The sequence below is a fragment of the Myotis brandtii genome, unplaced genomic scaffold, assembly GCF_000412655.1.
Source record: "Myotis brandtii unplaced genomic scaffold, ASM41265v1 scaffold1036, whole genome shotgun sequence".
Classification (NCBI taxonomy): domain Eukaryota; kingdom Metazoa; phylum Chordata; class Mammalia; order Chiroptera; family Vespertilionidae; genus Myotis; species Myotis brandtii.
The window spans coordinates 415,200-432,441 of record NW_005353477.1 but is presented as its reverse complement, the minus strand read 5'-3'; the positions used below and the strand labels follow the sequence as shown (position 1 = coordinate 432,441).

The 17,242-nt window shown below is 36.8% G+C and overlaps 1 protein-coding gene across 2 annotated transcripts in view; it reads left to right on the top strand.

The window, feature by feature from the left end:
- Positions 1-15,398, top strand: part of NGLY1 (N-glycanase 1) — a 36,937-nt gene extending 21,539 nt beyond the window's left edge. The window contains exons 8-12 of one of the 2 annotated variants that reach the window (XM_005856598.2): positions 572-736; positions 3,388-3,573; positions 10,613-10,790; positions 14,997-15,053; positions 15,340-15,398. In XM_005856598.2, the coding sequence (XP_005856660.1) occupies positions 572-736; positions 3,388-3,573; positions 10,613-10,790; positions 14,997-15,053; positions 15,340-15,353 (600 nt within the window). In that variant the 3' untranslated portion in view covers positions 15,354-15,398. Of the gene's footprint in view, positions 1-571; positions 737-3,387; positions 3,574-10,612; positions 10,791-11,156; positions 12,078-14,996; positions 15,054-15,339 lie in introns of those variants that run through there. The other variant, XM_014537591.1, reaches the window with a different exon arrangement.
- The last annotated feature ends 1,844 nt before the right edge of the window (positions 15,399-17,242 follow it).

Below are 17,242 nucleotides of genomic sequence, written 5' to 3'. Positions count from 1 at the left end.
ACGCCCCACACTGGGGATCAAGCCCGAAACCTGGGCATGTGCCCTGACCGAGAATCGAACCATGACCTCCTGGTTCATAGGTCGATGCTCAACCACTGAGCCACACTGGCTGGGCAAGTGGCACAGTATTGGTTCACTTCAATTTACTTCTCTTGGGATCTTCTTCAGTCTGGCTACGTTGGTAGTTTTCTATTGCATTCAAACAGGTTTTTGTATGTGTCTGTGTGTATGTGTTCCCCCTTTTCTAACTTTCTCAATGGGACAGTTGATCTGACACAAGTAGTTTACTGGGGCCAAAAATAGAGGTTGGTATCTTCATTTTAAATCTAGGATATTAAAGGTCATGCAGCGTTGGATGTGGGTATAAAATGATCTCTTTACCTAAGGTTTTAAAAATTACTTTGAACTTTCTAGTGTTCATTTTATTTTCCAAATAATTATACATATGAAAATAAAGTTTGTTGCTTCTTTTAAGATTCCCTTAAAATACATGTCTTAAGTATATTCTTACTTAGAGTTGGGCTTCCACATTTTCCTAATCTTAATGACTTTTTTAAAACATGTATTGTAGAGGCAAATGTCTTTGTCAGAAAACAGAAGAAAAGAACTTCTCCAGAGGATCATTGTGGAGCTTGTTGAATTTATTTCTCCCAAGACCCCTAAACCTGGAGAACTTGGTGGAAGAATATCTGGGTCAGTGGCTTGGAGAGTAGCCCGAGGTGAAATGGGTCTAGAGGTATTTAATTCATTATAGCATGATAATCTCACTTTCCTGCTTCTTATACTGTGCTCTTTACTTACTGAAAAAATGCATTGGCCATGACTTTTCAATTAACTTTTCAGCTTAATTATTAAAAACTGAAACCGATGATTGATTGACATAGTCTAGTCACATACAAGAGAGTTAGCAAAACATTTTAAATTAGGATTTTTCTATTTATTTTTCATAAATTTGAGTATAGTATAACTTTTACTGAAATATATACAGAAAAATGCACAAATTGTAAGTGTACAGCTGAACAGATTTTTACAAATTGAGCACCCATGTAATCACCAACCAGAATAAGAAATAGACTTGCATATATCTGGTATTGGCTAGAAATTATTGCTGCTGTTGTGATTGCTATTATATTGTCAAACTTATTTTAAGATATCTCTTGATTAATCTTCCAAAATTAAATAATGAACAATGGAAATATAATGTCTATAATTAGAGGGTAGGTGAAAAGCTCTGTAATAAACATGAAGAAAGTACAATAGACTGTCCCTTTCCCTTAGGGAGTTTAAAGTTGACTCACTATAAAATATTTTATTTACTTTTTAATAAATATATTCTTATAAAGTATTTTATATGAAGGTCTAAGGTGATAATGTAATGAAAAGTGCTTGAAAGGAAAATAACCCAGCACGATATCAATATCGACAATTCTAAACTAATTAAAGTTTTATATCTACTTTTTCTAAATTTACAACTCATTTCTCCAATAAAGAAATATGTCTAAAGGGAGTGAATTATCTTCAGTAACTTTGTTTGCTTGTTAATTTATCCAGAATCTTTAGCAGGCAGTTGGAAGTGTTGGCTCAGCCATAGAATTACAAGATCTAAATTCAACAAATCATTCAAATCACTGCTGATGCAGTGCAAGTTATAAGTATAAATGTAAATGAAGCCAGTTTAAAAGAGCTAATTTAATTCACAGCTGTGCTCAATTTAAAACATTGATATTATTTAGGTCTTCATTTCTTTTTCTTTTTATGGATGGGTGTGCTTCCTCTTGTATGGCATATAAGTTGATTAAACTTTAAAAATATGAATTGGATCATATGCTCAGATTGTTTCCCCTTTTGAAAATTTTTAAAAATTTCTCTATTACTGAAGACCGTATTAGAGCCATGGATTTAAAAATGTCATTTTCCTCTTTAGAAATAGATGTTTATTTTAAAAGTAAATTGAAAAATGTCAGTCCTAAAAATTTTTGGAACTAGACCTCGAAATAAGTTGGTGATATCCTGTGATTTCTGGAAAGAATAGTTTCATCTTAATCTTAGATTAAAAGATTTCATGAAATATTAATGTCATTCTTACTCCAGATTGTTTGTTCAGTTGCATTGTATGTTCAGTAACATATATTTTTCTTTTCCCTTTTGCAATTAGTTGTCCTTGTAAAATATAGATACTGCTACTTTAAATTTTATTTCCATTTGGCTATGTCGATTCTGAAATATCTTTGTTGTTACATGCTTGCTTTGAAGCGAATACACTAACTTATGATACCAATATCTAAGAAGAATAAACTGCTTTTATTTTACTTTTTTGACAGTAATAGTCATAGGTTCTACTAGGGAATTATCTTATTTATACATGCAATGTTACTGTTTTGTAATTCTGACAGTGATTACAAATACACATGTAATTATTTTTTTCTTTCCTTTTCTAAGATATATATTTTTAGTGATTCTTGTACATTCAAAGTTTTATATTGTTTAATACCTAATACCCAATGCTGAACAAAAAAAGCATATCCTGAATGATTAGTAAATACTGTATTAAGACATTAACACAGACTAGAGCAGTGGTCTGCATCGATTGTTTCACTCTCCTACCTTAGGGTTACCAGGAAAGGACACTCTGATGAAATGGCTTTAGGTTTAGGCTTGAAGGATGAGAGAGAATCAAAGATATGGGAAGTAGAAAGAACAGCATTCCAGACAGTGGAAACAGTATGTGTCAAGGCACTGGGGCAGAAACGAACTGGATCTTTTTGAGGAACTAAAGGAAAAGTAATATGGTGAGAGCATAGAGACAAAGGGCAGAGTAACATGAGATCTGGTTGGAGAAGTAGGCAGGTGACAGATCATGCAGGGTCCTGTAACCCTTGGTAAAGGTTTAGAGTTGCAGTACAGTGGAAGTCAGTGGAGTGAGTTAAGCAAGGAAATAACATCACAATGTACATTTTAAAAAAATCACTTTCATTACTTTGTGAAGCTTGAACAGGAGAAATAAAACTTGAAAGCTGGGAGTTAATTTCAAGAGACAGTTATACTAGTCCAGTAAGAAAATGATTATGGTAGAAATGAAGAAAAATAAATGAATTTAGGTGAGCTTACAAAATCACAAAAATATAACTTGTAGTTATTATTTATACTTCTCATTTTCTGTCTTGTAGCAGTTGTGCTATATCAACATTATACTGATCATGTTTAACCTATAAAATATTTTCTGAATTTTTAATGGCACTAATTTTTCATTTTCATATTGAAGGAATTTCTTAGCATTATACATAGCAATCTCCCTCTTTCCTTTCCTCTCTCTCTCACTCCCCATATACATATACAATCTATAGTCTTTCATTACCTTGAAAAACTAATTCTGTTTTCCTTTTTAAGAAAAAGGAAGCCATGTTCATCCCCTCTGAAAATGAGAAGATTTCTAAACAGCTTCACCTTTGTTATAATATTGTGAAAGATCATTATGTTCGAGTTTCAAATAATAATCAAACCATTTCTGGATGGGAAAATGGTGTATGGAAAATGGAATCCATATTCAGAAAAGTTGAAACAGACTGGAACATGGTAACCTAATGCAGGAAACTGTTTAAAACCTTTGTCGTTGTTTAAACATATAGATTGGTTTCATTTTTCAGTTGTGCATTATGTAAAAACTGATACGTCAAAATTACTTTTAGTATTCCTTAAACCTGTAAAAGAAAATTGTGTTCCCAACATTTAATCAAGAGATCATAAGAAATTTGTGCATTTATAACAAGGAAGTGTTTTCATTAGAGGTTGAATTTAATGCTTTCATTGGGAAAAATAATCAAGTAAATGACCAATCCATGTGACTAATTTTTGCATAAATATATAAAGTATATTGTTATTTAACTTCTTCACAAGTATGTATTGATAGCCTGCTAAGGTGGACTATAATGGAATATAGCATGTAGTTCAAAGTCCCAAGAGCTAACCATTTAATACACCTTCATTGCATAACAATATGAATGGTTGAGCAGTAATAGTAGTTATTTCTACTCTGTCTTAAAGAATAAAGGAATGGATTGCTAGGACTATAGTAGTTCCCATATGCCAACTTGTATATTGTTGTCCCATTATCTGTAACAAGTAAGAGGCTTTGCTTTTAGTCTGCCCTACCCCTTAGACAAGCACCAAAAATAAACTCAGAGTTATTCAAATGACCTCACTAGATCTAACCATGTTACTGATATATTTTCATAGGAGTTAATGAACTTATAGGGAGTTTTTAAAGTTAACATGACAAATGTTTGAATGGGAAGGGAATTGTTCACTTGTAAGACCTTGGATAGATTAAAGAGTAACAGCATCTACTCTATGCTTATCATTGTTGTAGGCAGTAATCAGAGTACAGAAGGCATGCAGAGATGAGGTCCCTGCTTTTTTTCTAATCATAAGTTTTTATTTTAAAACTTATCTTGGTGATCTTTTTGTATTAAACCAAGAATAGCTTATAGCTTTATTAAAATTGCAGATTTAGGAACTTCCTTCTTTAGTCAAAGAAGGGCCTATAAAATGAAATATAAAGTTTAAAATTTCAAGATATGAATCTGTATTTGAATATGAATCTGTAATCGATTATATAGTTGATGAGGGCACTGAACAACTCCTGGGAGACTATCCTTAGCCAAAAATATTTTCTGAACAGAAAGCAGGATAGAATAGATATGTTTTTATTCAAGGACTAAACTAGTCTAGCATGCCATTCTTCCTAACCAGCAGTGCAAATGGAGAAAGTAATGGTAGAGGAAACAATGCTGTGTTGCACAAGATGTGACGTGCTGAGAAACAGGTCTGTCGTATGGCATATTTCTTCCTTAGTTACTCATTGGTTCATCAGCAAACATTTACTGAATGCCTGTTGTGCTAGGCATTGTTGTCAGCTACACGGAAAAAAAGATGGGAGGTACGGTGTCTGCTCTCACAGTCTAACGGGAAACCGAAGCATAAACAGCCATCTTAACCACGATGAAGAGTGCTATAATAAGGATATCAACACATTGCCATGGAGACACCGAGGAGGGAGTAATTAGCTCTGGCTGTGGGAATTGGGCAAAGCTCCACAGAGCAGGCAGCATTTGAGCCGGACGCTGAAGGATGAGTAGGTGTTTGTAAGGGAAGGGAAGAGGCTGTGGCCAGAGAGGCTGTATTGTATAAAAAGATTTAAGTAATGTAAATGAGATGCAAAGACCATTACATGAAAAACAGGCTCCTACTCAAGTTTATGCCTTGATATGCTTTTATGAAGGGCATCTTTTTAGAAGTTGAATGAATCAGTTCTCAGTTATAGTATTTAGTGCCCAATGAAGAAAAATATTAGAATCTTAACTATAGAGACTAATAACTCAGAAGTAATATATTTCCACTAAAACTTAATTTTCCCTCTAAATTAGCATTTTTAGTTATGTACTAGCATGTCCCCAGTTAGGGATTCTCTAGCTCTACTAAATAGAAGACTATTTCTTTTATTTTTTTAATTTAACATTTTATGTGCCAATTATAGTTGATATTCAATATTATTTTATACTAGAGGCCCGGTGCACGAATTTGTGCATTGGTGGGGTCCTTTGGCCTGACAGGTGGCGATCAGGGCCAAGATTGGCCAGCTGCAGAAGGTTGGCTGTGGCAGCGCACTGACCACCAGTATCACTAATCTTACTAATCTAAACAGTTGGCCCATGTGTCTTTCTCCTACACTAGTCTATGCTCCCCTTGACGATTGCCTCTTAACATTATATCCAAAGTGCCATATGCAATGTCTGACAATGTGCATGTTTGCTGAATGATGCAAGGAATTAATTCTTGACATAATGCCATACATCAAAAAGTGCTATAATGACTCTAGCAACAGAGTGAAAATTTGCTCAAAAATGCAAAGTATCTAAGAATAGCCAAGGGACACAGTCTGAATGAAGACAGGGTTTATTGTGGTGGTCTACACAGCCCTAAGGTGATATAAAATGTATGCCAAATACACTCAATCATTCTTTCTTACATTCACCAAACTTTACTATAAACATGTTTTATATATCAGATACTATGATAAATATATGAATACTGAGAGTAGTACAAAAATGAGTAGAAAAAGACAAGGTCTCTGCCCAGGTAATATTTATAATCTAGTAGGTGAGAGACAAATAATCTCTTCTCACACGTATTTGTTGAAAAAAATGTCATGAAGAGGTACACAGTGTAGTAAGTCAATAAAGGGAGAAATGAATCCAGTTAGCTAGGACTGGAGGGAGTAGGCTTAAGCCAAATTAATCTAATAGAAAGGAAAGGAAAGAAAGTTCTGTGGAGAGGGCAGAGGGCAGGGCAGCTACAAGCAAAGAGCAGGGGGTAGCACAGTACAAGGCGAGACCAGAGAGGAAGGCACTTGAGCTATTTCTTGCCCTGAGAGCATTTAGTAATCAGGGTTTTTAAAAAGTATTTATGGCGACCGCACAGAGAACATCTTAAAAAATATATATTTTACTGATTTTTTACAGAGAGGAAGGGAGAGGGATAGAGAGTGAGAAACATCAATTCACCTGCCTCCTGCAGACTCCTTACTAGGAATGTGCCCACAACCAAAGTACATGCCCTTGATCAGAATCGAACCTGGGACCCTCCAGTCTGCAGGCCGACGCTCTATCCACTGAACCAAACCGGTTAGGGTGAGAACATTTTTGAAGGGACCAGGCAGATGCAGGGAGACTGGTTTGGGAATCTATTAACATCACTTGTTATTGCTTGCCTCCTAAAAAGTGTCCCTGACTTAGCTTTTTATATTCCTTTCAAATTCACACATCACTGAAGAATGTACCTGCTGAGTAGTACAATGCAGTGAGTCCCTGTGCTCCTGGGAGGCTACCTCTTTGAGAGAATAAAAGTCTGTTCTAAATACACAAGAGCAGGCTGCATGTGATCTGTCTAGATTCCAGGGGATTATGGAGGAAAGGTGTGGTGAAGAATAGGCTTGAGAAATAGTCAAAGGAAAGGTATTAAATACAAATTGATAGTTACAAAATTGTCACGGGGATGTAAAGTACAGCCTAGGAAATATAATCATTAACATTGTATTAACTATGTCCGGTTCCAGGTGGGTAATAGATTTATTGGGAGGGTTACTTTGTAAATTATACAAATATCTGATCACTATGCTGTACATCTAAAACCAGTCTATATATATAAAAGCCTAAGTGACCATTACGACCAGTTGACCGAACGACCACTCGACTGGTTGCTATGATGCTCACTGACCACCAGGGGGCAGACACTCAATGCAGGAACTGCCCCCTGGTGGTCAGTGCGCTCCCACAGCCAACCTCCCATAGTCCCTCCCCTGAGCCGTCCAGGGCCAAAGGAGAGTTTCTCGTGTAAGGACAGGATGTGGAAGAGGAGGGTGTTTGGGTACACGAGAAGGAGCATGTGCATAAGCGCTGAGGAGAGAAACACCTGATATCTAGGGACGAATAAGTAGTAGGGAATATGGAGCAGAATAGTGAGAAATGAGAATAGAGAGGTAAACAGTTGTCAGGTCCCAGGGACTTTGATTACCTTGCAGTAATGTAATAAGAATCCATGAAAGTTCAGGCAAGGAAAGGATGTGATCACACGAGTGATCCAGAGGAAATTCCAGAAAATCAGAAGCATAGTATAGAGAGATTACAGTGGATACTGGTAGTGACTCATGTTTGATTTCTGTGATGAAATGGAATAACCCAAAATAAGGTTCATGAACAATACCAATTTACCAGCATTAAATTAAAATCTCTTGAAATACAGCTGCTCTGCTGGATATCTGTAGGAATGTCTGCTGTACAGTGAACTTAGAGTTAATCCTAGCAGCCTAAGCAGAAGAATAACTCTAAGAGCACACTAGAGAACAACTTCAAATAGTGTAGTACAAACTGAGCCTCCAGGAATCCATAGTAACCAGCAGACCAGCCTGGCATGTAGTAATTCGAAAATCTGTAAGTGAAGATCTTCTGTAGAATGTGATCTACCTAAAAAAGCTGACAGTCTTGAAAGTAGTGGTTAGACACAACCCAAAGAGCAGTTTCATTTGTGTACGTTGTATAACTTAGACCTTAAGTCACAGACACATAGTCTTGTTCCTGCCCACAGGTTGTGATGCGCCTGCATGTCCTTACAGATGCCAAAGAGGGGCAAGGGTGGGTCGCTTTGGGGTGCTAGATAGATTTCAGTCTGCAGGGGAAAGCTCCATGCCATCTGTAATACCACTGCTGCTAAAATAGGGGTAGCAGCACTCACCTCTCAGTAGTCCCATAAATTGCACAAACGAGCATATAGAACTATACATAATAATGACACCTATGAATTTAAAAAGACAACAGGCAAAAGTTGTCTAAAATAACTTCAAAAAGTTAGGAACACACAAGAGTTACAAAAAAATATGCTTTGGGAGGGAGGGTCTCAACAAAAAAAATTGAATATTTGAAAGCATAATATATTCTAAATAAATTAAAATTATTCATTCTGTTGGTATTAACACATAGGACCACATTTGGAGGTTTATGTAAATCCTATTGTTTTGGTGCATTTCAAATTACCAAACTAAGTATGCATATTCTTGATAACCCCCTGGCACCTCTAAAAATGCTGAGTTAAAATAAATTGGTTAAAATGCTCCAGACAGACTGTATTATGTGAAAAAGATAATACGAAGTTTCAATATAAATAGGGTCTTTTATCTGCATATACCGTTTCTTTAGCCTGGGACCTTTTATTTGCTCACAATGTGTTTGACTGTTTAAGCATTTAAGAATTCAATGATGATCCATTTTATCCTTTAACTGTTTAGACTCTTAAAAGCTGATGACCTCAGGGTTAAAAAATGTAAGTCTTAGAACAGGCAGTCCTCTCACATATGTTCAACAACTATTATAAACCTCCTGTGACAGTTAAAACCACAATTCTGGCCCAGAGCCACATGGTATAATGAAGACAGTTCTTGGGGTAAGCTAGAAATTTGAAATTAGGCTGACTTCAGCCTATCGTATTTTATACCCACACTTTTGAGGGGACATTTAAAACTACTGAGCCCTGAAAATCTATTACATGGAAGTACTTACCAAGATATGAATTTGAATGTATTTCTGTATTAAGATTGCTTTCCCCCAGTTTTTTAGTTCTTTACAACCCTCTTTCTTCCTGTAACCCTGTTGTTTGGCTCATCTTTTCCAGATAATGTCATTACTAGCCACTTCTTTGAAGGAGTAATTAAGCTATGAATAGCCAGTAGTTTAGAACAGGTGAAATTAATGACTCCCAGGAAGCATGGTGCAAGCCTGAGCCCCAGGTTCTCCTTACAAATAGCTATGAGAGGAGCTGTAGGAACACGTGAGCATTAGAGGATGTTATAGTGAGGCTGCCCTGAACTTCAGTGGGACAGTTGACAGTTACATACATCTAGGTTTGCCATCCAGAACAATTGATTATACACATACTTTAGGCCTGGCGCACGAAATTCGTGCATGGGTATGGTCCCTAGGCCTGGCCTGCGATCAGGGCCATCTTCCCCAGCTGCTGGCAGCCGGCCCCACCCCCAGTTCCCTATTCACCATTGGGCGAGCTGAGCCTGTCAGTCGGGAGAAACCGAGAGGTTGGCCATTCCCGCCCGCTTGCTGGCCTGGCCCCCCACCACGGGTCGCCGTCTGTGTGTGGGGTGACTGTCAGGGTGGGGGCCTTGGCCTGGCACTGCCTGCGTCCACCACCACCCATCCCCGGTTTCCTGTTCCCCATTGGGCGATCAGAGCCTGCTAGCTGAGGGAAGGGACTGAGAGGTTGGCCAGCAGGCCCCCATCAGGTGATCGGGGCCTGTGGGCTGGGGGCAACTCCTGCGTTGAGTGGCTGCCCCCTGGTGGTCCGTGCGCATCATAGAGACCGGTTGTTCTGCCGTTCAGTCGATTTGCATATTACCCTTTTATTAGAGGATAGTCTGAGGAGTTCAAATCATTTTCCTTGGAGGGTGATTATTTAGTTGTTTTATAATCTCCAGCTCACTGATTTTAAAAACTTTTAAATTAAATTAACTGACATATTTGATCTGGAAGAAAAATATCCATAAATTGCCAAAATGAATAGAATATCAATAGAATGCTAGCAGTGATTTTCACTTGATGACTAAAGACATGGAGTAGGATTTTCATGCAGATGTGTTTTATATGGCCCCTGAGAAGTAGATTTGACATTTCTAAAAGAATATGTTTGTGTGCAGGAGGCAGCTGATCAATGTTTCTAACTCTCTATCCCTCTCCCTTTCTCTCTGTAAAAAATCAATAAAATATATTTAAAAAAAAAAAGAATATGACTTACCAAAATTTGGTTAGCATGCAGCCCTTTAGGGCTATACTTGTTGGGCTACTTGTATTCAAATAATATCTTTCTAAGATACTATAGGAAAAACTGCTAATAAAAATTTTTAAATGTTAGTAGTAAAAATGTTTTCAGTGGGAAAAATTAGGTTTGTAATAACCATTTGTACATAGTACCCTGTGAAAATAAGACTTTGACTATATGTGTTTTCTACACTATTTCATCTTTTCTGACAATTCCTTTTTTTCCTCCTACTTTGTAGGTGTATTTAGCCCGAAAGGAAGGATCATCTCATGCTCATATTTCCTGGAAGTTTGAGTGTGGATCAGTTGGCCTAAAACTAGATAGCATTACCATTAGAACAAGTAGTCAAACCTTTCAGACTGGAACAGTACAGTGGAAACTGCGATCTGATACAGCACAAGTAGAACTGTCCGGCGGTAAGCATTTGACTAGAGAATTAATCATGAAGTGTGTATTTAACACTCTGAAGAGTAATTGTACTTATTTGAGATGTAGTTTTGAGTCTTTTATACCCAAGAGTTATTCATACTATTGCAGAAAAAAATTAATTAAAGCCTGTATAACCTCATTCTAATAGAAGGGCTTATGTTTTTTATTTTGAAACAGATAGAAGAAGAATAATCATTTGTTTCAAAGGACACATTTCCTTCATAAAGAATAATTTGTTTTTATATTTATTTTTTAAGGGTTGATTTTTACCTACAAGTGTATAAAATGCATCCCAAAATTCTTTATGTTATTTAAGTTTCCAATGCAAAGTGTTATTTTTTTTCCTCCAACAGATAAAATTCCTCGCTCCTATCATGATTTTTCTGGTGCCACAGAAGTTATTTTAGAAGCAGAATTAAGCAGAGGAGATGGTGTTGTTGCTTGGCAACATACTCAACTATTTAGACAAAGCTTAAAGGACCAAGAAGAAAATTGTTTGGAGATAATTATAAAATTCAGTGACCTTTGAGAACCTGAATATTATAGAAAAGCTGGCAATAATCAAGGACTTACCATGTTTTAGATTAGTCTGCTGGTTCAGTGCATGCTTAGTGGGCAATTTACTACTCTGCTAGCATATTTCTTTTGCTAGCTATCCATCATGTAACCCTCCTGGAAATATATCTTTGTACTATGGACCATAATTAAACCTTGAATTAAAAGCTCCCTTCCATATGTGACTGTAATTTGGAGTAAAGTCTCATTGCCCCAATATGAGATTTTAATCTAAAAAGTATAAGCATAGTTTAAAAGTAAAATGAAGGTATTCATGATTAAATGCTGTTCATGATTATGATAAAAGTTTAAGCTAGTAATAGTAACTTGATATTTTATGACCAGCTATTAATTTCTTCATAAGTTAATGAATCAGGTTTCCTAAGATTTTTAATTTTTAATAACTGTGAAAGTGTAGTATCTCATAAGTTATGCATGAAAATTTTTATGATTGTAAATATGTAGGCATTTAAGAAATAAATTGAATTATTTTGCTTTATATCTTTTTAGTGGTTACTTTGCCTAAATAAAAATCTTTAATAAGTATGTTAACCATTGAAAACAGCTTGAATAGACAAGAGTTATAAAAACATTGACTGCATAAATTTATATACATTATAAGTCCATAATATGTAGACTCATCAGAAAATGTTTTACTTTTTTCTTTTGAGTATTTTTATCTACCTCATTGAATAAACTATCTTGACTTTGAAACCATGTAACTGTATTATACAATATTTATATGCTATATCAAGAGTTGTTTGTAAGTGTTCCATATAACCTCTCCAATTAAATTTAGTGAACATTTATTAGCATGTGTGTGCAAAAGCATTGTGATTGCACTGTGAAGGAGACAGTGTAAAAAAGCCCCTGTCCCCTAAATGCCTTTGTGATGTTCTGCAAAGTTCTCAACTTTTCATACCAGAAAAGTACATTCTCAGAGATTCTCATCCTGTGCAACTCAGTAAAGCTTGTGTATACATTATAAAATACATACTACCATTCTGGAACAGAGGTTTTCTATGTCCTCATTAATTGTAGTCAAACTCAGTTGAAGAGCACTTTCTTGCTAAAAAGTTTCATTTCAAGAAAAGTAGTTTGTGCATCTAAAGTTATTAATGTGGTTTAATATTAGAAAGTTTTCAGAAAATCTTGGACTCCTGAGTTAATCATAGCATTGTATGGTGGCCAAATACATGAAATTAGAGATTTGGTTCTTATCTGTCTTAAGGTGTCTGGTATTGGCACATGAGTATGTTGATGATCAGGTGAACCAACCCTCTTAACCCCTTCAGAGAAACGGGAAGATCAACAAGCAGTTTTATAAATCTATATATATAAAAGCCTAAGCGACCAGCCAACCGGCTGACCAGTAGCTATGACATGCACTGACCATAAGGGGGAAGACACTCAATGCAGGAGCAGAAACCACAGGCATGGAAACATGGAACAGACTGATAAATCACAGAGGGGAGGGGGGAGGATGGGAAGAGATTAATCAAAGATCTTATATGCATTCTAGAGGCCCGGTGCATGGATTCATGCACCCGTGGGGTCCCTCGGCCTGGCATGTGCCCTCTCGCAATATGGATTCCTTTGGGGGATGTCAGAGAGCCGGTTTTGGCTCCATCCCCACAGGCCAGGCCAAGGGACCCACGAGTGCACGAATCCATGCACTGGGCCTCTAGTATAATAATAAAAATGTGGGAACTCAACTGATTATACTTTATCTGTGAAAAGGATACATCCTTACTGTGGCTTTAAGCAGGAAAAGGATGTGCTATATGTTAAAGAGTTGAACTGAAGAGAAAAGGTAATAGCACACTCTTCTTAAATGTATTCCATGAGAGTTTCAACCCCAATTCATGTTATTACATATTATACAGAAAAGGTTGGAAATAGCATAGAAGATGTGGGACAAAACAGTTCTCAATAATGTGTCAAGCTAAGGGACAGTAATCTGGTCAGGCAAAAGTAACTTAGCAAAGAAGGGCCCTTGGTGCCGACATACTCAATAAACAGGCACTAATACGAGGGTTCACTTTTTACAGCAATCATTTGGTCTGTTGTGACTGAGGAGTGGATGTGAAGCACTGAGGAAATAACTGCACCACGTTCTAGAAACATGTTGTGATTGATTAGCCTTCTGCAGCCATTGCACATTTTTTTAAAAGAATTTATGCCTTGGATTCAGGTCCGATCCCGTCATGATGAATTTTACAGAGTCTGTTTTTTGTTACAGTGGTGTGTTTTTTTTTTTTGTTTTTTTTTAAAATAAGTCCTTTGCTGGAAATCACATTCTCAAGAGACAACATCTGATGCTTTGATCAGTTTACAAGGAGAGAAAGTGCCCTGGATTAAGGGAGGACTTTTGGGATAGGAAGGGTTGTTAGAGATCATTTCACCCAGGCTCCTCACTTTTCACTGAGGAAATTCAAACCCGAAGAAGTTTCATGACCAAATCCATCCAAACAATTCAATGGATTCGTGACATAGGCAAGATTCACTTATACATCAGCTTTTCTTTCTGCTAAGCTTCAGGGTTATAGAATGATAGTCCTATTGTATGGGTTGTCGTTTTAATACATGTTTCATGAATATAGATCTTTTGATAGGTACATTCTGTTTGAGGAGGTATTGAAATTGATATTAGAACCAATGATTTTTCTAACTATAGTTAAACTGTTCTGGGAAATAAACATTGTAATTTGATAATAGATAAGATATGGGTGCTTTGTATTTGTGTAATATATTTTTAAATATATTTTTTATTGTTGATAGTATTACAGGTATCTCCCCTATGGACCTTCTTTCAGTCCCATTACCCCTTTTTTATCTTCCCCAGGGACAACTATAGTCAGGAATTTAGAGTTTATTTTATTTTTTTGAACTTTTACTATATACATACATTTAATAATAAATAATACTGACTTGTATAACTTTAAATATATTTAATTAATATTATAAATAGTACATAATGTTCTACAATTTGCTTTTTTAGTCATTTTCTAATCTATGTCAATATAGACTTACCTATCTTAACTCCTGTATAGATTTCATCATTGAACAGTACCAAAATTTACTTTCCCCTTACCAACCTGATGGCTATTTGCTTTTTCTCAGTGTTTATTACAAGCAGTTATTATTACTTTTACAATCAACACTGTCTGTATTCCCCTGTGGGTAAAGGCAGATTCTCTAGGATATATTCCTAGAAATAGAATTGCTGAGTCAGGGCCTATGTACTTTTCAAAGGTATTGCCAATTGCTCTCCAAGAGGTTTAGTGCCAATTTACAGTGTTTGGCAGCTCACTCAAATTTCTGCTTCTCTATATCCTGGCCTACACGAAATTTCATTGAACTTTATCGTTGCCATTATGATCAGAGTTAAATAGTATTTTGTTGCTTTACTTTGTATTTTCCTGATTACTGATGAGTTTGAGTATCCTTTCACATTTATTAATCATTTGGGATCCTTATTGTGTGATTGTCCATTCCAATATTTTGCCCTCTTTTCTATTGGGTTCTTTGTCCTTTCTCACTGATTTTTAGGTCTTCATATATTTGGGACTTGTTTCATATATTTCTCTGCATATATGATCTACTTGTTAATATGTTGATGATCCTTTCTTTGTCAGACAGAAACAACACAAAACAACAAAAAGCCATCTCCCATGCAAGATCTACTCAGGAAGGTAACTTTTGATTTATAATCCCTGAAGCCAGTCTTCCTAGGTAAAGGGCTTTGTGGGAAGAAAAGGGACAGAGCAGTATCTGGTGGCAATAAAGAGTGGTGTGTTAGCTTCCTGGTGTTCTGGAAATATAAATGAATGAAATTCCATGTGTGATGGCAGCATGCTTATAATTTGGAGATGTTTCAGCTTAGGAAGAAATAAGTGCTTGAAAATGAAGGCCTTCTCATGTGGAATTCTTTGGTGGAAAGAAATACTGTCATCTGAAATGTTATGTCATCCCTTGCAGATGTAAAAGACTGAAAAAAGCAAAGAGAGCCTTTGATCTTCACTTAATAAATATGGAACCATCAAAGCTCTGGTACTTCTTGTAAACCTAAATTTGAAACAGATTCCACGCTCAGGGAGAATGATGGCGGGAGAACTTTGTAAAATGAATCACGGAAGTAGTTGCATTTCAAAAAAACTCATGGTTGAAAAACATGAGAGCTATAATTTCAGTTGGATTCAACTCTTCTGACAAATGAGTGTAAGCACTGAGTGGTCATGCACTCAAGTCATGCATCTTGGCCACTAAGGAAAAATATGATATTTTTATTAATAAAATACGATTAGCCTGAAAATGCCAGATGGCAGAGGAGTTGCCCAAAAGATAGAGTGCAATTCTTCCTTATCCAGATGTATGGGAATGTGTGTCTACCCTGGGGTGTCACAAGATTCCTGTTCCAAGGGCTGGGTGTTTCAACTCCTGCTCTCCCTCCACGTCTTTGTACAATCCTTCCTGCAGGAGAATGCCTGCTAACAAATAGGCATGCATATTAACTAATCACTACTCCGAAAACATTTTTCAGTGGGAGAATGGAAATATTCTTTTTGTGTGTGTGTGTGTGTGTTTTATAATTTTATTTTCTTGTTTAAAGTATTACAAATAGTAGTACATATGTCTCCTTTTTTTCCCCATTGACCTTTCCCCGGCCTCTCCTACCCCCTGGCACATGCCCTTACCCCGCCCCCGTATGAAAATATTCTACATTTGGTTTCTCAGACTCTACACTCCACATCATAAATCATGATTCTTGGGGAGGAAACTTTTCATTTTGCTTTGTGAGTGCAAGTTAATTATTTTTCTTAGTTTGAATGTTGTGTTGTGTCTACTAGTAAGCCCCATTTTCTGATAAATGTATAATTTTGATTTCACTCACTGCAGAAGGAATTGCATGCAGATGAAATTATACTTCTTTTTATGAAATAATTCCCACTTTAAACTGTTTGCAAACATTACAAGGGGACTACATAAAGAGAAACAGGAAGAAATTGCAAGCTGTGTATTTAATATTGCTGCTATTTCCCTTTTGTAATGGTGATGCCTCAGCACACAGAATCTTTCAGGCATTGTTCCCGGAGGACTGTATTGGACCATCTTAGGGTTCAGCTAAAATGCAGATTCCTGGGCCCCGGGAAGATCTTTAAGTCAAAATTCTTAGGTTAAGGCTAGAGAATTTAGTTTATTAACAATTCCCGGATTCTTAAATGGACAAACATTTGTGAACTGTTTTAACCCAATGCTCTCATTTTTATGATGAGGAAATTGAAGGTCAGAGGGGAGAAAACATTGGCTAAAATTCACACAAGTTAGCGATTCCTTACCCAGTGCCTAATATTTGGAAGCCTCTACTATTGTTAACCTGTCTCATTCTCCTTTTTACCAGGTTTTGACTAACATGGGGTTGTTTGGTTCTAACCTTTCCATCATTATGCACTAGCTGCTTTTTCTTTAATTCAATGCAAAAGGACTATAATTTTTTTCTGGTTTTTCTTCTTTCAAATTCTAGAGCAGACCAAGGTTACCTCCAGAGGAAGAAGGTGGAAAAGGAGAGAGAGAAAAAAGAAGGTGTTTTAGATGAACTGAGCCCGTCTTTGCATCTTATTTCACTTTGAACCCACTGCCATATATATATATATATACTAGAGGCCCGGTGCACAAAAATTTGTGCACTCGGGGGGCGGGGGAGGGGGGGGGCCCCCAGCCCGGCCTGTGCCCTCTCGCAGTCTGGGACCCCTCGGGAGATAACGACCTGCTGGCTTAGGCCTGCTCCCGGGTGGCAGAGGGCAGGCCCAATCCCTAAGTGCAGCCCCTGGTCAGGCTCAGAGCAGGGCCGATTGGGGAGTTGGGGCGCCGCCCCCTGTCACAC